This window comes from Herpailurus yagouaroundi, unplaced genomic scaffold (genome assembly GCF_014898765.1).
Source record: "Herpailurus yagouaroundi ecotype Mexico unplaced genomic scaffold, PumYag 192, whole genome shotgun sequence".
Taxonomy (NCBI): Eukaryota; Metazoa; Chordata; class Mammalia; order Carnivora; family Felidae; genus Herpailurus; species Herpailurus yagouaroundi.
In genome coordinates, this window is record NW_024412423.1 from 16279176 (window position 1) to 16303362 (window position 24187).

The window sequence follows — 24187 nt, forward strand, 5'->3', positions numbered from 1 at the left end:
CAAAAGACACTTTGTAAGATTGGCTCTCCTAGGGTTCATTTTGGGGTATCCTAAAGAGAGAAAGAGAAATCGTAACAATCTTTACCATTTCTTTAGTTTGGTATTCATCTTTTACGGAGCTAGATTTTTTTTTTAATTTTTTTTTCAATGTTTATTTATTTTTGGGACAGAGAGAGACAGAGCATGAACGGGGGAGGGGCAGAGAGAGAAGGAGACACAGAATCGGAAACAGGCTCCAGGCTCTGAGCCATCAGCCCAGAGCCCGACGCGGGGCTCGAACTCACGGATAGCGAGATCGTGACCTGGCTGAAGTCGGACGCTTAACCGACTGCGCCACCCAGGCACCCCTGGAGCTAGATTTTTAAAAAAGCAAGTGAGTACTAACTTGTGATATATGTCAAATCTGATAAAGTAGGGGTGGTACTCAACATCAGTACTCTAAAACACAAACACTTTAAAGAGAAACAAATCTCATATGATACAAATTGGAAATTCAAGTGTAAGGGATGGCTTACTACATAAAATTATTTTTTTAATGATCATAGGCTTCACACCCCCTTAAACGATGGCTTAGTATGAAATACCCACTGAATCAAATGTCTGCTAATAAACGAAGTCTATGCCAATGTTCCTTACGTTGTCCACAGTAAGTTCCAATATATCCCTTCTGGCACTGGCAATGGTCATCAGCACAGGTCCCTCCATTCAGGCATCTAACATTGCACTGCTGAACTGCAAGGAACAGCAAAAAAGCATAAAACTATCAATCACTATAATTACAGTGTCTGTGAGTTATAAAAGTATACTAAATCACAATTCAATGGCAAATATATTCTACAGAAGCACTATGACACAAATACATCTTTATTTGTGTAAGTACACACACGAGCATATGTGTTACATTACTTACCATGCCTTTAAAACATATTACACTTTCACCGTCAATCAATATATGATGACTAGTAGTGTAGTTTCCAGAATGTGGGAAGCACTTGTGTATCCATTTGGAATGCAGGGGCTGAGTGCCTACCCTATGTGCTCAGCGCCCCACTGTAATGAAAGACTTACTATCCACTCTCATGAAGCTACCATTCCCATAGACGGACAAAACACAGTCAACAAATGCCACAAAGCCATCATAGGTTGTGACAGGTTCTCCAAAGGAAATTGTGTCATGAAAGGGAATAGCCTGGAGTCAAAAAGGAACCTAGACAGAAGCGAGACAAGAACCATTCTGATGCAACACTTAAACTGAGTTCTAAAGAATGAGAATGAGCCAGGCATGAGAAGTACCAGCGAGGAACCTCACAGGGAGAGGAATCAGAAAATTGAAATACTCTCAGATGGTAAAGTTCTTCTGTTTGAAGAACGGAAAGGGTCACATGATTATAAAGAGTCAGGCTGAGAAGAGAAGAGCATGGAGAGGCATCCAGAGGCCAGCCAGATAATGCAAGGCCTCCTTCGCCATTGAAGGTTTTGCATTATATCCCAAATGCAACAGAAGTCATTGAAAGGATTTAAATCAGACAGTAAAGTGATGCAATCTGTATTTTTAAAGGATTCCTCAAGCTGCTCTGCACAGAAGAGATTTGAAGAGAGCAAGAGCAGAAGCCAGAGAAGCCCTCGGAAGGTTACTGCAGTAGTCCCTCTGAGAGATGTGGGGCGCTAAACCATAGGCTCTCAGTGGTGATGCAAAGGAGAAGATGTATTTGAGATGTTTCCCAAGAGAACTCACAGGTCTTGTTGAAAGAGCTGATATGGCATGAGAGAAAGAGGGAGAAAGCGAAGAGAAACAGTTGCTCAAGCACTGGGTGGATGGCAGCGCCATTTGCTGAGGCAAGAGAAACCGGAAGTAGACTGTGGGCCACAATGAATCAAATTTCATGCTACCAACTTTCAGAAGTTTACTAAGCATCACGGAGATGTGGAATAGGAAACGGAACAGGCGAATATGAGGCTCAATGGAACGATATATTCTGGAGATCATCACTATGAGTTAGCAACATATCAGTAGCAGTTGAAGGCATATATGCAAATGAGTTCACCCAGGGAGACCAGACTGTTGACAATGCTGAACTCTGAAAGGAAGTCTAATGAAGAGGACACGGACAGGAGACTAAAATAATAATAATAACAATAATAATAATAATAATAATAATAATGGAACACTGTGGCCATTGATATTGCACTAGTGAAGGGAAAAGAGCATTTCATAAAGAGAGTCAGTAATGGTGCTAAATGCCTTAGGAAGTGGAGCAGGGTGGGGACTGGAAAAGAGAGAATATTTCCTGATGAAAATAGAGTTATTACTCAAGGCCACAGAAATTCATGGATGCCCTCTGGAATTATATATCATAAAATGAGGGTAGGCCTGTGAATGTTTTGTTGCCCAGGCAGAGAATTAAAAAGTTGAATTGTAAAATTTCTCCAGGATTGGGTTTGTTTGTTTGTTTGTTTTTTGTGGGAAAACTAAGACAAGACAATGAAGATATGGGCAAGAATATCTTCCAGGCATTCAGATAAGGCAGGTTCCGGAAAGCAATGGAGGAAATCTGCTAATCAGGGTGGTCAGAGAAAGCCTGGATGAACTGTGAACGAGAGCTTTAAAAAGCTGAGAAAATGATGGATTATTTTCAAAGAAAATGAAACTAAAGTTCTACTCAGAAGTTTCATCAGAAGACAATGACATCTGTCATAGAAATCTTGAATCTTCAGTATCTGAGTCAGACAGATTCTCTTGCATGTCTTCTTAGGGAAAACGTGGAGAGAGAAATGTTAAAAATGAAACGTCACTCTGGCTTGAGGCAAGTTTAAAATTTTATTCAATTACTGAGCAATTAAATAAAGAGTATCTGCTTCTACTCTGTTAGAATATTACCTTAAACACTGGCCTAAAAGATTACGCTTGAAGACCCGACAATTCTTAGTTAGGTCATGAATAACACAATGTTAGTCTATTGTTGTGATCTTTCAGGGTTGCTGGGAGTTCGTATGTGTAAAGCAGAGCAAGTTAATAAACGTAAAGCATCATGTCAGTACACAGTATTTTGTCAGTTACCTTTCCCGATTAGTTAACCTACAAAACAGGACATGAACCACAGGATTACACAATAGGCAATAAACAGAGCATAGGGTTTGCAAATGCCTACAGGTTTAGGCATCAGAACACGTGGATTCAAATCTATGTTACCCTGGGCAAGTTACTTAACTCAAATGCACCCATCTTCTTTCTCTGTAAAATGGGGTCATAATATTACCTCATAGTTCTTTTTATGTGAGGATTAAATAACATGGGATCGTCAAAAACATAAAACAGTACCAGGCACATAGTAAAAACCCAGTAAGTTACAGTTCTTATTCATTTTTAAAAAAAAATTTTTAAATGTTTATTTACTTTTGAGAGAGAGAAAGAGAGTGAGTGGGGGAGGGGCAGAGAAAGGGAAAAACAGAATCAGAAGCAGGCTCCAGGCTCCGAGCTGTCAGCACAGAGCCTGACGCGGGGACTCGAACCCACGAGTTCTGAGATCACGACCTGAGCTGAAGTCAGACACTTAACTGACTGAGGCACCTAGGCTCCCCAACAATTCCTAATTATAAAGAACTTCTCCACTGAATCCAGGTACTTTTATAACATAGATGCGTAGCTTCTGGACCAGAATTAAAGCATTTTGCTTAATAAACATCATGACCCTACTCCTTCTTAGTTTATGGTGACAATAATTAAGCCACCGAAGATTTTTCACTCCAAAGACAAATACAGATATAGTTAGTAAGGAAAATAATCAGAGACTTATACCCTTGTTGCAAAAGACATTTTGCGTTTACTCAGAAGTTTCAGAATAATGCATTAAGTAAGGTCACATCTAAGAAACATACTTGATTTTGATCCACAGGTTGGTGATATTTGGCCGCTGGAACAGGTACACATGTTAGGACGGGAACAAAATCCATCTCCACAACTATTTCTACAAATTGCTGTGGAAAGCACAATAGGGAAGGAAAGGAACAATTAGGTAATAATCCACAGTTTACAAAACCAGAAAGCTACAGTTAACAACACTAAACCTGAAAAGCTAAGATAAAAACAACAACCACCATGGGATACATAATGACTAATTTCAGATATGTAACAAAACTACCCATTGTAGACATGAGACTTAGTCTCATAAGTATCCTTACAATAATGTGCAAACAAATGGCACTATTTCAAGTTCCATAGCCCTTTAATTCTCCCATCAATACGGGTCATGTTTCCCATTCAAGGCAGAGTGTTTATACACAGAATTTACCACAAGACAACAGTCTTGGTCCTAGAAGCTGGGAGGACTGAGGAAACCCAGAGGTCCCACATACCTCAGGAAACACAGCCCACTCTGGAAAAGATCTTCACAAGACATAGGAAATACAAAATGGGTGGAGCCAGAGACTCTGAGCCCTAACCACTTGGCCAAGCCCCAGGGGTTCTGTGCACATTCCTTCCCAGCTGGTATCTGACCTGCCCCATCATCAATCTTTGTTCTCCTTAATAATTCCCTCTCTCCTTCCTCCAGCCTTTCTTCCCTCATGCTACCACCACAACGTGGCCTATCCCTGCTGCTCAGAAAAGCTGCTGCGACATTTTGATGGAGGGAGAGTTAAAGCCTCCTGCGGTTGTGACCTCCAAGGTATGAGGGTCATCACAGCAAAGAATGTTAGGTTCACTGACACAGCACATACCATGGATCCTCAAAATCGTCAGCAGAGTGCTTTCAAATGGGAAGGCTCTCCCATGTTTAGTCAGTTCATTTATCTCCATATCTACAACTGAATTCTTTCTTTGTGCACAAAGTCTATGTACTTTAAAGCTCCATGAGTAGATGCATGAAGACAAGAAGAGGAGAGTCTGGGAATGTCTTCAAACTAGCTATAAACATTTATGCAGATGTGTGTATGTGTCTTTTGCTAGACAGGGGTCTCACAATTTTCAAAAAGATCTAAGACCCGCAATAATGTAAATGGCGTGTTCCACAGAAGCAAGCTAACTCAGTAATTGTTTTCCTTCTCCAAATTGCCTCTTGACATCCACATAATATGACCAGCATCTCCATTAGTAGTCCTTATAAGTGAAAATGTCATAGATCACAGTGTGAAGACTGTTAGGCAAGAACATGGTTCCTGTCACAGAGTGGACTGTTAATTTCTAAAATGTGCTACAGTTTCTGATCACCAATAATTTTCCAGTGACACATATTCACTAAAATAATATTTTATGTCAAAGCCCCCTATCCCCAGCAAGCTGACATTGAGTTTAGGCTTAGGTGATCTACAAAGTGCGAATACCCAGGTCCTAAACCCACGGAAGGTCTCATGGAGGAAGACCGGACATCCTCAGACAGCAGATCTCTGTTATGACCACAGGTGTGTGCTCTATAGCTGTGAGCCAGTGAGAAGGGAAAGCATGTAGGCCCTTTCTCCTCGTGCTCATCTCAAATTAAGATTTCCCTCACCAAACTGTCTATCCCTCCCACAGTCATGAAAACCATGAGACCCAGAAACACCAAAAGGAGAGGGCAAGAGGACATAGTTGTTAGGATTTTACAGATGCTGGGAGAAGGTACGCAGCACAGTGAAGAATACACAGTACGCTAGAGGTCTGATGAGGAGCTCTTGTGCTACTGTGGACCCACTGTAAACTTAGAAAAAAACACACAGCTTCTCTGGGTTTTAGTTTTCTTCTTGGTAAAAGAAAACAGAGCTTATACTGGAGGGATCTGATGTCTTTTCAGGTTCAAAAGCTATGATTTCAGGCCAACTCCCTCCCATTCTACTGATCAAAATGCCCTTCATAGCAAAATTTCACAATAAGTAAATCAACAAACTTTCCCACTGCTTCAAGTTCTAACAAGATTAAAATAAAACCAAACCAATGAAAAGTGAGAGAGTCAATTCCATTCCTTCGGAAACAATATTGGGAAGTTCAGAAGTACTTCAGTGATCTGTGCAGGTCACAACTAAGAACACTGACAACAAGCACAGAGACTCAAATCAAAATGCATCAGGTTTGCAGCAGTTTGAGAAATACACTTTTCTTTTATTATCTTTGCCCCTTCATGAAGCCTGGTGAAGGCCAAACAGATTAAAATTCTAGACGGTAATCATTCTAATGTTTTCTGTAAAGAAAGAATTCTGTTATATAAATGTATGAAAAAAATAATCTTTGGTGCATGCATTCTATTGGTATTTTACTTATCTCTTTTTCTAAGTTGCCTCAGAGCTTGCTTTTTGCTAAATGATAGAAATTCAATAAATGCAATAAATAACTTATCATCACCAGGAAATCCTAGAATGAAAATTCCCGACTTTGACTTTATGATGGTTTCAGCTTGGTTATTATCTTCACATATTCATTTTAAAAGCCAAAAATAATTGAACTACTAAATTTAATGTAAAGTATTAAAATTCAAAATTTAAGTGAGATCTCTACAACAGAATATAAAGGCATTACATTCTTCCTCTACTTTGTGCACTATTTCAATTTTTTTTTTTAACATTTATTTATTTTTGAGACAGAGAGAGACAGAGCATGAACAGGGGAGGGTCAGAGAGAGGGAGACACAGAATCTGAAACAGGCTCCAGGCTCTGAGCTGTCAGCACAGAGCCCGACGCAGGGCTCGAACTCACGGACCGCGAGATCATGACCTGAGCCCAAGTCGGCCGCTTAACCGACTGAGCCACCCAGGCGCCCCTGTGCACTATTTCATAGTCTTGGGTGTTTGAGTTATTTTTTTCATGCGCTGATATTTTTGTAGAGAACTCTTGATATATGTGCTATACACATTTTTGGAGATTTAAGGATAACTTCAAAGTTTATGCTTTCTAGAGATTTATGATACATGTAACTTCCATTGTATTTCATAAACACCCAAATATTTCAAGTAGCAGAAATGCAGGCTACAATGCCACTGTTGTTCTGAGATTTCCAAAGTGGTTTTTCTAAACAAGTAAAAAGCACAACGTTACTGAAAAACTACAAGTATTTAAAGCCAACATTCAGAGGAATGTATATATATGTATATATATATATATAATATATATATGTACATGGATATATGCACAATATATCCATGTACATATATATTTCTACCACAAATATTCTGGAAGGCTCTGTTCTCTGGAATTCCCATTCCACACCAATCCAATAAAATCTGACTTTACAGATTTTCAACACATACCATAAACCGATCCCTTCTTCTCGGCTGCTCTCCAACTCAATAATGGCAGTCACATTCATTACATTTAGTGAGTCAGACTTTCCGCAATGCCTAAGTCATCCCAGCTAGTATGGCAGGTGTGTGGTGAGTGACATTAGCTGCTTTAGGATTCTAGGAACCATGTTAAGTTTAAAGCAGGCATGATTATGCCCTACTGGCCTGAAAGAGTAAATAGACCCTCCATAAATGCCTCACATAGATGATTTCTGCATTGGAGAAAAAAGAATGCAGTACCCTTTCTTCCTTTTGAATAAAGTAAAGGCTTATAATCAGAGGGTTTATGTAAAGTATTTATGAATCACTTTAAAGAACAGTCATTATTTCCCATTTTTGCCTCCCAACTGGAGATTGTGGGATTTTTAGAGTAGAAAACTTTTAAGAAACAAGTCTTCACAACACTTGAGATTTCGTTCCTTTTTAAAAAACTGAAACAACATTACATTAAGGGTCTATCTCAAACCCACAAAACCAATAAATATAGAGTCAGAGATGCCACTACATCCTTATTATCCCTTGGCTAGTGAGGCTTGCCCGTTTTCTCTGTTCACAGTTGCATAATTACCTTTTCCCTGGAGAACATGAAGGTCAATCTAAAGTCAAGATTGGCTCTAAATGAATGTGCTGTCTATGATACCTGGCTCTCCTCCGGACAAGACAAATGTGACTCTGCTAGATAAATACACAGAGGAAGGCCAGTCACACTTCAACTCACAAATTCACAGGAATGTGAAATAAGACATCCTATGGCCCATCACGGTGAGGTTGATAACTAATGACTTCTCCAATTAGAATTTAGGAAAGCTACATATACTCTTTGAAAACTAAATAAAATAATAAAAATTTTAAGGCCAGAGATGCAGAACTTTTGAAGTTCTACGCCTCACACTTTGAAAAACCTACTGTACTCTAGGAGACAGATATGGAGCCTGAAAATCCTAAATTTAAATATCTTCAGGAAAAAAAAAAAAACCACCTCAAACCATTTGGGAAGAGTTCTTTTAAAAATTTTGTTGACCTGGGTCAACTCTAAAACCCTGAGAGAGTTCCTTTCATATCTATGTTATGTGGCTGTTGAGATGAAACCAGAGATAATAAAGTGGTTTTGTACAAAGGCCTAAGCAAGCTTGATCTTCAAAAGTCCTAAACCTCATGCAGTCAAAAGCCAGATAATTTACATAATCACATTGTGGTCTTATCTGGACTCTTTTAGGAAAAAGTGGTTTTGAGTTATCTAGGGAATTGCTGTACTCCCCCTTCAGTTTGTATTAATAGACACAGAAAGATAAAACTTCCAAGTATCTCTGAAACCTTTATCATTATTGCCCTTCAACAGAGCCTAGAAGTGGAGCCTAAACTGATGTAAACCGGCTGCTTCTTCCTCAACACTCCAATGGGGCCGCGTCCTAATTACCACTGCTTTGTGGCCACTGGATTCTAAAAGCAACTGTGTGCCCCCAAGGACTCAATGCAAGAGCTGGGCCCTGACAGGGGGCCGACCGCGCTGCCCAGGCGGCAATCCCCATCAGGCACTCACGGACAATGCACTGGTTTCCTCCAGGAAGCGTCTTCCATCCAGGGCAACAGTAGGAGTGGAACCTGGATCCGCACACGTTGGGCCTGCGATGGACAAGCGAGGTCACACACATGGAGGGAAGGGTACGGTAACACATTAGCGGTTTTCCCAAGCAAAACCCTGAGTGAGAGGATTTCGGGACAACAAACAAACCAAAACTACACTTCACATTCTTGGGGCTTGGGGCGCAGACAGGGAAGTAGATGGGCTGGAACAGGGGAGGGTCGGAAACGTCTAAACCTTGCTTTTCGTCTGCCCTCCCGTATTGCCTTCCTAAAGGGCGAAAAGAAACTTAGAATCATGTCATTTGCTACTACTCTAGCCTCCGGATGCAGAGAACAAAGGGATCCCTCTGTTTTCAAAAATCCTTGCCCTCGTCCCCAAATCCGTCCCTCCTCCATCCACTGTTCCTGCGGCCCCGACGTGTCCAGGAAGGCGCGTCGGAAGCTGAAGCGCTGGAGTTTGATGATTAGACTGAACCCTAAGCCCCGCACTGGTCCTCAAACAAAAGGCTCGGGAGCGGCGCCCCCGACGGTGGGGTGCTGGCAGGCTCCACCAGCCCCGACGCCCAGTGGACTCAAGCCCGCCTCCAGCCCCACATTTGGAACCTGTTCCCGCACCGCGGTCACTGCGCGCGCTCTACCATCCGCACCCGGGGGCCTCCGACCCAACCCCCTAGGGAGGGCTTTTTGCCCACTGAGCTGCGGAGGAAAAGGGGGAGGCGCTCCTGGGAGTCCTCGGGATTCTGGTGGAGGGGGCCGCGGCTTGAGCCGCCAGAACTAGGCTGAGGGAGGGGTGGGATGGAAAGCTGCCAAGGCAAGGGTCCCCCCCCCCCCCCCCCAGTGCCTCCTGCCCACCTACCCTCGGAGCACGTCCTGCTGTCCTCGTCTGCGGACGCGGCTGGCCGCCGCGGCGCCCTCCTCGCGGTACTCAGGCACCGCGAACCCGCCTTCGGAGCCCGCCGCCGCGGGCCGGACCTGTTGCGGGGGCGGCTGGGGCCGGGGCGGTTTGGGCGGCGGAGGCTGGGGCTGGCCAGCCGTGCCCTGCGCCCAGAGCGCCACGCAGCCCAGCCACACGAAATAGGGCTGCAGACACAGCCGCCGCCGTCTCCCCATCGCGGGCGCCGAGAGCGCGCGGACCGTGGTCCGCGAATAGAGAGTGCTGGGAGACAAAAATCTGTGCGGCCTGAAAAAGTCAGGGTCTACAAAGCCCTCCGTCGGCTCCCGAGACTCCCCGGGGCTCGGGCTCCCTGCTTTAGCGGGAGCCCCGGAGCGAGCGCCGGCCCCCTGGCTGACGCCGGGGCGCGGGCTCTAGCGCAGCGGGCGGCGAGGCGCGGCGACGGTACAGCCGGCAGCCCTGCGCGGTCCACGTTGCATCCCCCGGGCCACGGCCCCGAGCGACTCCAGGACCGCCAGCGGGTGGGGGCGGGAAATTACAAAAGTAACCCGAGCAGCCTCGGCGTAAAGTTACAAAGAAAGCGGACCTCAAAAGAAAAAAAAAGGCCTGCACGCAGCGCCGCGGCGGATTCCCGTGCGCTCCGGGAACAGATCTTGCAAAGCTGCAAAAGTCACCAGAAAGAAGCCGGCAAGCAAACAAAAGTCGCCCCCCACGGAAGAGGGTCTCCTCCCGGCTCGCCTGGAGTCCCGCGGGGCAGCGACGCGCCGGCGGCGGCTGAGGAGCCGAGCTGAGGTGTGCGGGGCCAGGGCGAGCCGCCGGTGAGAGAGAGGGCAGGAGGCTGGAGGCCGGGGAAGATGCGGCGGGCGAGGGTGCGGCGCGGGGGTTTTGAGGCCCGGTGGGGCGTGGGGCGGGCCGGCGGGCGGCGGCTGTCAGTGGGGGCTGGAGCGCAACCGTCCACACGTGGAGCGCAGCCCCGACCCAGGGGCCGACGCACAGTGGGCGGAGACAGAGTTAAGGGGCGAACGGGTGGGGAGGAACAAGGGGAGCTAGGGGCTGGGGGAGGGGAAGAGGAAGGAAGGGGGTAGGATGAAGGGAGGGGAGAGGACTGAGATTGGGGAGAACGGGGGGGGGGGCAAGCCGGAGAGGAAGGCCGGGGCTGGAAGAGGGGCTTGGAAGGAGGGATTGGCGAGCCCGGGTGCGAGAGGAAATGAGCGGGGGATGGGGGCGAGGTTAGAGCGAGGAGAGAAGTGGGAAAGGGGAGGGGGGGCCGGGGGCCTGGGGGCCGGCTGGAGGGGGCGAGGCGCTAGTCGGCTTTGCTTCCCGTCCCCCTCAATTGGCCGCTAGCTCTGTTTTGACTGTACAAAGCGAGCAGACGACGGGGGAGGGGGCGGTTAGGGACCGGATTTGGGAAAGGAGGCAGCAGCCCCTTCCCCTCCCCCTCCACCCTTGCCGGGCGGCGGACCAGGGACGAGGGTCTCTAAAGGCGCTTGGCTGGGCTAGACCCGCAGCTGAACTTCCCCGTGTCGGGCAGAGACCACAGGGTTGAGGAGGAGAACGGGTACTCCCAGACCCATACCCGGGGTGGGGGGATTCGAAGCCAAGCAGGAATAGAGACTTGCGCGGAACTTGGCTGCAACCTCAATCAGAGGAGGCCGGGCCCTCCCCATCGCCCTCCTACCCCCACCTCCCCACCAGGAGCGGCGTCAGTCTGTGGGACCCGCAAAGGGGCTGGGCGTTTCCAGATTGAAATGTGCCCTCCACCTCCAAGAGGGAGCTCACGTGGCCGCGGGGGGCCTCGGCTGCGTGCCGGCGCCGCGGTCCTGGGGAGTCCGCGCAGGGGGTGTGCTCGGGAGTGACCCCTGGCAGAGCTTTGCCGGGAGTTGCAGCCAGAGAGGAGTTAGAGACCCTGAGCTGGCGGGGGTGGGGGGTGGGGGGGAGCGTTGGACGCAGAGCTGGGAAATGGGTCTTGGGGCAAACCCTTGGTTTCGGCTTGGACTCATTAATGATTAAGCCCTAGCGATTGGTGCTTACAGGCTGGCGACCTGCCCTCTGAACTCTTAGAACTGCCTCTGCATTCATCCGCCTCTGGGGTCTTCCTTTGTGGCCCTGATTTCCTGAGGTCTCTGTAAAGCCCTAGTCATCTCTCAATCCATGGCACTGAATGGTTAAAAATCAAACATCCCTAAAAACTAAGGCTGACAATCCAAGCACAGTTTAGGAAACAGTGCAAGAGACCAATGTCTGGATTATTCGGGCCTTGGATGTGTATGTGTGCGTGTGTGTGTGTGTGTGTGTGTGTATTTCTTTTTTTTTTTTTTTTTTTTTTTCTTTCTGGCCTGAATTGCCCAGATGTGCTATTTGGCAGCCAAAATTCTCTAAGAATTGGCATAACTCCCTTCCCTATTTTCCAAATGTAGTCAGACAAAGCGTCTGACTTACAATATTCTCCTAAGGCCAAAAAATAGGTAGGAGTCACATAATTTCATGTGAGACACCAATTTGTATAAATTCAAAGAAACTAAAGACAGTAATAGAGGTATTTGTCAGGCACTGTGCTTCAAACAAAACCATTTCAACTAAAGGAACTAAATAAAGTATCTCCTGGCTGAAGTCATGTTTTAATCATACTCTTTAAAACATTCAACCTTGTTAAATGGGTTTTTGTTAATACTTATATGACTTCAGGGTTCATTTCTGTCTGTCACATGAAATCCAAGTGCTGTAAAATTGCATATCCATGTATCCTTTGACTCAACAATACCACTTTTAGAAATCTATTTAAAAGATCTACAGGCAAAAAAAAAAATGAAATGATGAATACATTCATCTGTTCATTACAGCACTATTTGTAATAGCAAAATATTAAAAACACAAATTTCCCATTAATAAGAAACTGAGTGTAATTTGTTCCATTCAATGAATTACTCTATGGCTGTAAAAAAATGAATGAGGATCTCTGTACAGTCCTATGAAGTTATCTCTGGAATATACAATTTAATGAAAAAAAAAAAACCCAAAGAACAGATAGAAATAGGTAAATCCATTGAGATAGAAAGAATAAAGGTTATCAATGGCTGGGTTGCAGTGAGAAGAGAATGAGGAATTATTGTTTAATGGGTACAGAATTTCTACTTAGGGTAATGAAATGTTCTGAAAATTGTGATAATTGTTGCACAACATTGTGAATGTACTTAATGCCACTAAATTGTATACTTAAATATGATTAAAATGGTAAGTTTTATATTGTGCATATTTTACCAAAATTAAATAAATAAAGCAAAATGCAGGTTACTGTGTGTATTCTATGCTACTTTATAGTATGTGAGTGTGGGTATGGGTGCATTTTTAAAAGTAGAAGTGTAAACCAAATCTAATAAAAATGTTATCTTAGGGGCGCCTGGGTGGCACAGTTGGTTATGCGTCCGACTTCAGCCAGGTCACGATCTCGCGGTCCGTGAGTTCGAGCCCCGCGTCAGGCTCTGGGCTGATGGCTCAGAACCTGGAGCCTGTTTCCGATTCTGTGTCTCCCTCTCTCTCTCTGCCCCTCCCCCGTTCATGCTCTGTCTCTCTCTGTCCCAAAAAAAATGAATAAACGTTGAAAAAAAAATTTATAAAAAAATAAAAAAAAGTGTCATCTTAGGGAAGGAAGAAGATAGTGAAGAAGAGACAATGATAGAAGCTAGACCTTGGTAAATGTGCCTTGTTTTATGGCTCTAACTTTGGAATATGCATATTTTATATACTTAAAGACAAAATTAAATTTAGAAAGAGCAGTGTCTAAAAATATAAAACAAACTAAAACAAATGAACCTATTTATGACATTGGTGGCATAACTAGAGGGGATAATTATTTAAGGTGATATTTTAACATAATATTTGAAATGTACATCTTTAGTATGATATAATCTAAGGATGAAATGAACTAAAAATAAGCCTGAAACTGCATTCAATGGTAGTAATGTGAGAGAGGGAAGGAAAGAGAAAAAGAGGGAGAAAAATATTAGAAATCATGATTTCAGCATGAGAAAGGAGATATGAAATAAAAATACAGACATTGTAAGCTTAAATTGAATTATGAAATGCAATATGAATTGGAACTTATCTTTATCTAAATATGCATTTCCTGTTCCTATGCATTGAAAAGACCTGGAAGGAGTGACAACCCAATAATAACAGACACCCTTTGTGCCCAGATTATGGTTCCTAAACACCAGTTAAAGGAATGAGGGCTCCTTGCTTAAGAGTCTGATTTCAGTTTTGGGGCAGGAAGTACATAAGATACGTTAAATCTAGACTATCTATCTTGTCATAGTTGAAAGCAAGGGATTTATCACTTTGGCAATCATATCAAAAGGCAACTGAAGCTAATGTGAAAAAAATCCCACTAACCAAAGATGGGAAAATTTGAGGATCAAAAAGAAAACTGACCACAAAAGATTGAAATATATGAAATGTGTAAGTATTTGAGTTCCAAATGATATCCCAAACAAAAAATTAATTGGTCCCTTTTAGAGGTTGTTAGGCACAGCTTATTATTCTAGAAATATTGATAAATAAAATAATCATGTGTCCTGATTTTGCTGGATAGACTTAAAGAAGTATTTCTTTAAAAATTATTACAATTGTAGGGGTACCTGTGTGGCTCAGTCCATTAAGTGTCTGGCTCCTGATTTCGGCTCAAGTCACGATCTCAGGGTTCATGGGTTTGAGCCCCATGTAGTGCTCCATGCTGAAAGTGCCAAGCCTGCTTGGGATTCTCTCTCTCTCTCTCTCTCTCTCTCTCTCTCTCTCTCTCTCTCTCTCCCTCTCCCTCTCTCTCTCTCTCTCTCTCTCTCTTTCTCCCCGCCCCTCCCCTGCTCACACACACTCTCAAATGAACTTAAAAATAAAATAAAATAAATTACAATTGTAAATACAGGAATGATAGAATTAGAAAAATCACAACTTTGCAAACTGTAATGAAATAATGGACTTGAGCCAGAGTTATCAATGGTTGCTAAAACCATTACATCAGGCATTCCAACCAGTGGGGAAAGGGGGTCCATTTTCTCCCCATTGGATATTTGGCAATATCTGAAGACATTTTTTATTGTCACAACAAAATGGGGGGAGGGCAAGAGAGTCAAAGGTACCAGGAATGCTGCTAAATATCATTTAATGCACAAGATAGTCCCCCATAGCAAAGTATTATCTGCTCCCAAATATTAATTTGTTTGAGAAACTCTATATTAGGTTAACAGTCAAGAGGGGACTGTTTAACGATTTAAGCTGTTACCACCAAAACCTACTGGTTAATTGTTAAATTGCAAAAAAACAGGACAAACAGACATTATGTGTCTGTTTTAGTGGTGCAATATGAGGCGACAAAGAACCACCTGTAAAATACTTTTGTCAGAAAACGTAACCTGAGTTATGTAGTCATAATTTCACATTGAACTACCAGTTTTTAGAAACTGTGGAGGGTAGTGAAACATATTAAACGATACTGCAAGAATAGAGTGAACAAGATCTAGAATGTAGGAAATACCATAGGACCAATTTTGTTCACATAAATGACATAGATCGAGAAAAGAGAGGAGAACTATTCTGGCTTAACAACCAAATGCAAAACTTGTAGCTTATCTGGGATTTTTATTTGAATAAGGGTATAAAATGACATTTTTGAGACAACATGGGGGATTGAAAGCTAATTATTAGATATTAAAGATTAATTTTCAATTTGAGAGGGATGTGACAATGATATTATATTTTCTACTAATATTTTCCTGTATTTACTAAGTTCTTTATAGATGAAATGATAGGATGCTGGGGTTTGATTTAAAATACTGTGGGACTGGGGAGCCTGGGTGGCGCAGTCGGTTAAGCGTCCGACTTCAGCCAGGTCACGATCTCGCGGTCCGTGAGTTCGAGCCCCGCGTCAGGCTCTGGGCTGATGGCTCAGAGCCTGGAGCCTGTTTCCGATTCTGTGTCTCCCTCTCTCTCTGCCCCTTCCCCATTCATGCTCTGTCTCTCTCTGTCCCAAAAATAAATAAATGTTGAAAAAAAAATTTAAAAAAAATAAAATACTGTGGGACAAATAAAGGCAGGGTTCTGAAAAGTTGGAGTAGATGTACTTTTCTCTATTCCTCTTGCTAAGTATATTTAGCTAAATATCCTGAACATTGTATGTAGGAAAAGAAAAAGAAGACTCTAACCAGTGGAAGGAAGACAGCAGGTTGGCTGGACCCCAGGACCTGAGGAGTGACATGGACGTGAGTTCCTTGAGTTTTCATTTTGCCTCATATCCTGGACTAGGTGCTGCAAAAGCTCGAGACCTGGAAATCCCAACTGGCACAGGCAAAAAAAAAAAAAAAAAAAAAAAAAGCCTCCAAGAAGACCCTGCACTTTCTTGCCAAAGGTCAGGAAGAGTATACACTAGCAAGACAAAAAAAATTTATAGACAATAACTGCTCTACAACCAGCCAAACATCACAGAAAAAAATGTGGTCACCCTGCATCAGCAAAGGCCAAGTGGAGAGTTTAAACTTTCATCCTCACCAGGCTATAGAAAGGTATTCCTCCCCTTCTCCCATAGTAGTGTCAGAGCAGTTTAGATAATGAGCCACTTTATGTGACACCCCCCAATGGAGCAATGGAAAACCTGGACTTCCACTTCTACCTAACAGTAATGAACTGCCCTGTCCACTGGTATTAGAGGAGCCAGCAAGTAGTGAGTCAGGACTTTTATCATTCCCCAAGTCTCCCTCCCAGCCAAAGTGGTATAGTAGAGGTTTTGTGGGAAGCCAGTACTCCCATCCCTCACTAGCAATCAAAAAATACTGAACACTGGGTGCCTGGGTGGCTCAGTCAGTTGAGTGTCCGACTTTGGCTCAGGTCATGATCCTGCGGTTTATGGGTTCAAGCCTCACATCAGGTTCTGTGTTGACAGCTCAGAGCCTGGAGCCTGCTTTGGATTCTGTGTTTCTCTGCCCATCCCCTGCTCATGGTCTGTGTCTCTTTCTCTCTCTGAAAATTAAATAAATATTTTTTAAAAATACTGAACACAAAGAGAACATAGAATGAAAAACAAACCAAAAACCAGAGTTTCAGGGACCTGTGAAACTATAACAAAAAAATCTAACATTCAGTCGTCAGAATCTCAGAAAAGAAGAAAGAGGACTCTAAAAAGTGGAAGGAAGACAGCTGCTGAACAACTATTTAAAGAAATAATGGCTGAAAATTTGCCAAATTTGGCAAAAAACATAAACATAGACCTACAGATTCAAGAAGCTAAGTGAATTCCAAACAGTATATCTCAGAGGAATCCACATCATCATTCAGCACAAGAGAAAGGATACCTTACTGGTATCGAATCAAAACAACTCAAATGACAGAAGATTTCTCATCAGAAACCATGGAGGCCAGAAGGAATTGGCACACATTTCTCAAGTACTGGAAAAAAAAAATAATTGTCAATATAAAATTCTATCCCTAGAGTGAATATCCTTCAGGAATGAAGGGGAAATCAAGATATTCTCAGATGAAGGAAACAAAGAGGATTTGTCTCCAGCAGATCTACCCTAAAGAAAAATCTCTTTAAAAAACAACAGAGAAAATCAAGGTAAAAAGTTGGTTCATTGAAAAGATCCATAAAGTCAATAAACCTTGCTTTCAGGCAAACAAAGAAAAAAAGAGAATACACACTAGTTACTAATATCAGAAATAAAAGCCATCATTACTTATCCCAAGGACATTAAAAGAATAATAAGGAATAGTTTGAACAGCCCTGCTGAAAATTTGATTACTTAATGAAACGGACTAATACCATGAAAGACATCAGTTATCAGAACTCACAAAAGGATAAATAGATAATTTGAATCAATCGATATTTATTTTATTTTATTTTATTTTAATTTTTTTTCAACGTTTATTTATTTTTGGGACAGAGAGAGACAGAGCATGAACGGGGGAGGGGCAGAGAGAGAGGGAGACACAGAATCGGAAACAGGCTCCAGGCTCCGAGCCATCAAGCCCAGAGCCTGACGCGGGGCTCGAACTCCCGGACCGTGAGATCGTGACCTGGCTGAAGTCGGACGCTTAACTGACTGCGCCACCCAGGCACCCCTTGATATTTATATTAAAAATTGAATTAATAATGAATAACTTTCCAAAAGAAATTCCTCGCTGATATGGTTTCTACAAGTCTACTGGAATTGTAACAATATTTAAGAAACAAGTTATACCAATTCTGTATACTCTCATCCAGGAAATAAAAGTAGTGGGAACACTTCCTAAACTCATTCTATGAGACCTGCATTCCCCTAACATCAAAACAAGGTAAGGAAATTAGAAGAAAATAAAATTACAGACTAATATTACATGAACATATATGCAAAAAATCCTCAACAAAATTGTGGCAAATTGAATCCAATGATGTATAAAAAGAATTATACACTATAATCCATGGAGATGTATTCCATGTATGCAAGACTGGTTCAGAATTCAAAACTCAATATGTACGGGCACCTGCATGGCTCAGTGAGTTAAACCTGCGACTCTGGCTCAGGTCATGATCTCACAGTTTGTGAGTTTGAGCCCGTCATTGGGCTCTGTGCTGACAGTGCAGAGCCTGCTTGGGATTCTCTCCCTCTCCTTTTCTCTCTGCCTTCCCACACCCCCTCAAAATAAATAAATAAACTGAAAGCAATCAACTTATGTATTCCACCACATCAATAGGCTAAAGATGAAAAATCTTCTGATTGTATCAACAGATGCAGAAAAAGCATCGGATAAAACCTAGTACCAAACCACGAAAAAAACCTCTCCACAGTCTAGAAATATAGGGAAATGTCCTCAACTTGATAAGTAAGACATACAAAGAACCTAGACCTAACATGATATTTAAAGGTGATAACTGAATACTTTCCCTTACGATTGGGACCAAGGCAAGGATGTCCCTTCCCGCTAATTCTATTTACCACTGTACTGGAATAAATTAAGGAAAGGAAATAAAAGTTATATAAATTGGGAAGGAAGAAATAAAACGGTCTTTGTTCACAGATGACATAATGTCTGTCTTGAAAATTCCAAAGACTCAAAAAAAAAAAAAAAACTCATGGAACTAGTAAGTGATTATAGTAAGTTTACTTACAGGCTACAAGGTTGACATAGACAAATTGATTGCTTTCCTATATATCAATGAATAACTGACCCAAAAAATACATATGTATCCAACAAAATATGTACAATATCTATGTGAGGAGAATTTCAGAACTCTGAAGGAAGAATTAAAAGAAAATCTAAATAAGTGGAGAGATTGTCCTTGTCCATGGATAACAAGACTCTATATTGTTAAGACGTCAGTTCTTCTTGACTTGGTCTATAGATTCCACCCAATGCAAGTTAAAATCCCAGCAATCCCATTTTATTGTGGATGTCAATAAACTGATTCTAAAGATTGTAAGAAGAGGCTAAAGACCCAGGATAGCCTACACAATACTGAAGGATAGTGAGAAGATCAATGCTATCCAACTTCAAGATTTACTATAAAAGCTACAGTCATCAAGATAGTGTGGCATAAGAACATGTGGGTGTTCTTATATTCCTCTAATTTTGTGTGTATTTGAAGGCTTTCATAGTGAAAAGGGTTTTTTTTGTTTTGTTTTTTGTTTTTTGTTTTTTTTTATGGTACACACTGGTTCCTGAGAGCCTTCCTCATCTTTCCTCTTCTCTGTGTTTTCTCCCTTCCCCTAATAATCACAAAATTAATCCACACTCTAGATTTTGTCGATTTTACTGATTTCCTGTTCCTCAAATCAGTAATTTGCTTTCATCATTTTCTTATTCCTTATGTTTTCCTTTAAAAATACATGGTTTAAACATTGGGGTACATGTGCCCCTGTGAATCAGCATGAACCACAGGAATCTACCCCCAAAACCAAGAGCACACTTTACACACTGTATGTTAGTCAATTTGACAATAAATTATATTTTAAAAAATAAAATAAAAATACATGGTTTAATTTTCTAGTTCTTGTTCAGATTTTTTAGTCCAATGCTTAATTTACTTAGATCCCTTTTTAATTTCTTAAATGTGTAAAACTGTGAGTGCTGTCTGAGCTCAACTTTAGATAATCCCTAAATTTTGTGATATATGATGTATTCATTATCTTTATTTTATAAACTTTCTTTATTTTGAAAAAAAAAATTTTTTCAACGTTTATGTATTTTTGGGACAGAGAGAGACAGAGCATGAACGGGGGAGGGGCAGAGAGAGAGGGAGACACAGAATCGGAAACAGGCTCCAGGCTCTGAGCCATCAGCCCAGAGCCTGACACGGGGCTCGAACTCACGGACCGCGAGATCATGACCTGGCTGAAGTCGGACGCTTAACCGACTGCGCCACCCAGGTGCCCCAAACTTTCTTTATTTTGAAGTGTTTAAGAGAAATGTATTATTTTCCTGTGGCTAGATTTTTTTCTATTTATGATTATTAATTTCTCATCCTATTGTCGTGTATTCATGGATTATGGTCTGCTTGTGTATTTATGTGTGTATTTAGAAATTATCTGTGTTCTTTATATGACATTGGGTTGTGTAAATTTTCTAGGGGGCTTGGGAAGAAGGTATATACTCTCTCATGTTATAGAGTTTGAGACATCTCTATTACCTGAAGTATAATTATGTCATTAAAATTCTCTATGCATTTTTGTGTGTAATTTGTCTTAAGCCTACAAAGGCAAGTTAAAATCTGCTAATGATGTGTTTATCTCCATTTCTTCTTGTTTTCCTCTCATTAAAAATATATACATTTATGGCAGCTCTATCCCCATTATAAACTGTATACCACATACTTATAAAATGTACCTTTATCTTTTTAAGCATTTGCTTTGGACTTGGTCTTTGTCATATTGGTATTTTGACTTCTGATTTCTTTTTGTTACTATTTGTCTATTATGTTTTGCTTTTTCATACAATCTGAGTGTGGGTGCTTCTTGTGCATTCAAAATATTGCTTTGTTTTACTTTGTTTTGTTTTTAGCAAAGCTGATAATGAATATCTGAACATATCCCATTTACAAAATGTCAAAAATATATTTGGTTTTAATTTTTAATCAAGATTTATGTTTTATTTTGGTTTTAAATGTCTCCTTTGTTTATTGCTGTCTTATACATAGATTTTCTTGCTGCTACTTTGGTTAAGTGTATGTAGTGTATGCTTACCTTCTTATGATTTGGAAGGCTTATATCCTCAATATAATATGTGTCAATTGTTATTGACACAATTTTAAGTTTATATGTTTTATCTAATCACTTATTGATACACCGGCTTTAGACAATATTTACTGATGTCTGCTTTGAAAGATTAGCACACTACACTTTTTCCAACCTCTTTTCTCTTTCTCATTAAAAAAAAAAAAATTTTAATGTTTATTTATTTTTGAGAGAGAGAAAGAGAGTGAGTGGAGGAAGGGCTGAGAGTGAAGGAGACAGAATCCAAAGCAGGTCCAGGCTCTGAGCTGTCATCACAGAGCCTAACACAGGCCTCAAATCCATGAACTGTGAGATCATGACCTGAGCTGAAATTGGACACTTAACCAACTGAGCCACCCAGGCGCCCCTCTTTTTCTCATTTTATGACTTGGTCATCTGTCTTGTAGTGTTATTTTTAGCTCTGGTGATTCCCTTTATAACATATAAACAATATACTTAGACTACCATTTGCTGATTTATTCACCTAGATATGATTAGTGATTTATCACTAAGAAAGGTAAGAAAAGGAATACATTAAGTTTCTTTCCCCAATTTTGGTTTGTTTTATTTCTATTTTCACAACTTATAATTTTCCAAAATAACATTTCCCTTCCCTAATTGTGTATCCTGTAACAGTTCAGTCATTGTTATATATTTTGCTATGATTTCTTATTCTTACTTGGGCAAAATATGTTGATGTCATTTATTTTTCAAGAAAGATGCATTATTGTGTATTTCATGATTTGTTTTTAAAACTGTCTGCCTATTATTTGAGAATGTCTACCTCTTGACTTTATAGTTGGATAATTACACAACTCAGCAAAAGGCATGACCTTTTGGAGTCTCATAAGCCTTTTATTAGTTCTTTGTTGATTATTGCTACCTTTTCCAATGACAATGAATGTGTCTATTGATCAGTATTTGAGCAGCTTGATCTGCCCTTCAAACCTCACATTCAGCCTGATTTTTCTCCTTAGATAATACTTCCATTACTTTCCAGTACTTTAAGAACTTACCTAAGATAAATTTCAGTGTAATATCATCATTTATGTCTTTTTCCTGGAACATGATATAATATATTTTTACAGACTCAATTCTTACTATTTTCCAGAAATTTTTCTTTTGTTCTGTCTTTGTATATCTCTTCTATTCTGCATCTGGAGTTTCTTACTTCAATGACACAAATTATCTTCGCTTTGGTCTATTATCTGATATCCACTTACTTTAATCTTCTTTTCCATTACATTCATCATGGTCACCTCAAACTTTCTTTCTTTTTTAGTAATTTGGTTATTAGTCAATTCTGTAGTTGCTAAATTTAGTCATTGTTTCCTGTTTGTTTTGCTTCTCAATTTATTCTTTAGGTCTGCAATTTTTCTTTTCATTCATTTACCATCTCTTCTTTAAGGTTCTCTGCTTTTATTAGGTTCATGTTTTCATTATGTTCTTCCATACCACAAAACTTACCTAGGGAGATTTCTTCTGTTTCTTCAATTTTGATTTCTTTTTCTAGATAAGATTTATCATTGGTGACATATGTTACCATTACCCTACTCAACATCCATTTTTCCATATTTTCTTATTTCTAGATCACCCATTTTATTCAGGGAAGTAATATACTCAGCTAAAAGACAATGTTTCCAAGACTCATACCTATGGGTGGCTGATGATTTTCTTAGTTTCCTACCCACACAGGAACATTTACATTAAATCTTATAATATTTTCCTTGTGCAAATGCAATTTTTGTGTGTTGTTTCACATTTCTTTATGTTTGAGAGTATTAGTACAATTTTCAAAAAATTTATTATTCACATTTCTTGTATATTCTACAAGCACGTGTGTGTGTGTGTGTGTGTGTGTGTGTGTGTGTGTGTGTGTGTTGGAGGGTTTGGGCTAGGAATTTTGTTTTACTCAAGAAGCCGATTAGATTCAAGAAAACCTCTTTCTTCTCTCTCTCTCTCTCTCTGTCTCTCTCATTCCCTCTTTGCCTCCTTCCCTCTTTCCCTCTTTCTCTCTCAGTTTGGGTTGCACATTTTGAATTGTGTGGCATGAAGCTCTGTCCTTTCCTTTGATTGATTCTGAGGTATTTTCACTGTTTTGGTCTTATTTGTTATTCTATCATTAGGGGTGGGGAAAGAGAGTTTCAGATGTTTTTATTCTACCATCTTAACTTGGAAGTCTGTACAAGTACTTTAAATAAATTTTAATCAAAGTAATACAAACAAATGGTCACAAATCAAATCATGCAAAAATATTGTGATAAGAAACAACTGAGCTCAGCTACACTGTGGTTTAATCCAAACCTTACTCCCCAGAGGCATTTTTTTCTTTTTCTTTGTAAATGGAGGAAACATTTACATACTGTGAAATGCACACATCTTCAGTGTAAAATTTGATGAGTTTTGACAACTTCACATTCCCCTGTAAGCTGCCCCCCCATTAAAATATAGAACACTTCCTATCCTAGCAAGAACCCCCTTATGCAACTTCCCGCTTAATGCCACACTATTCCCCCATACCAAATGCAATCACTGTGTGGTTTTCTTTCATTAGAGATTAGTTTACCTTTTGCAGACCGTCACATAAATTGAATCATACAGTAGCTACTCTCTTATATCTGGCTTCTTTCATTCAGCATAAAGTGTTTGAAGTATTTTCATGTTGTAGCATGTTTCAATGTTTTGTTCCTTTTTATTACTGAAAAATACTCCATTATCTGTTTATATTACAATTCGTTTATCCATTTTGGGGACAATGGACATTTAAGTTGTTTCCAGTTTGGAGCTATTATGAAGAAAACTACTATGGACATTATTGTCCACATCTTTTTTTTTTTTTTTTAATGTTTCTTTATTCTTGAGAGACACAGAGAGACAGAGTGTGAATGGGAGAAGGGCAGAGAGAGAGGGAGACACAGAATCCAAAGCAGGATCCAGGCTCCGACCTGTCAGCACAGAGCCTGATGTGGGGCTCGAACTCACGAACCACAAGATCATGACCTGAGCCGAAGTTGGACTTTCAACTGACTGAGCCACCCAGGCGCCCCTGTACACCCCCTTTTTTATGTACGTGTTTTCATTTCTCTTGAGTAAAGAAATAAAAGGGGAATTTCTGGGTCTTAGAGTAGGTATACTTATAACTTTACTAGAAACTGTTAGAACGATTTCCAAGCTGGTTACCCCATTTTACACTATCTCCAGCAAAATATGAAAGTTTCCATTGCTCCACACCCTC

At 41.0% G+C, this 24187-nt stretch overlaps 1 protein-coding gene across 1 annotated transcript in view; it reads right to left on the reverse strand.

Moving 5' to 3' along the window:
* FBN2 (fibrillin 2) overlaps positions 1–9939 on the reverse strand; it is a 262490-nt gene extending 252551 nt beyond the window's left edge. The window contains exons 1-4 of the mRNA XM_040444382.1: positions 9686–9939; positions 8786–8868; positions 3877–3975; positions 637–732 (exon numbers count right to left, since the gene is read on the reverse strand). Coding sequence (XP_040300316.1) covers positions 637–732; positions 3877–3975; positions 8786–8868; positions 9686–9939 — 532 coding nt within the window. The remainder of the gene's footprint in view (positions 1–636; positions 733–3876; positions 3976–8785; positions 8869–9685) is intronic.
* Positions 9940–24187: the final 14248 nt, after the last annotated feature.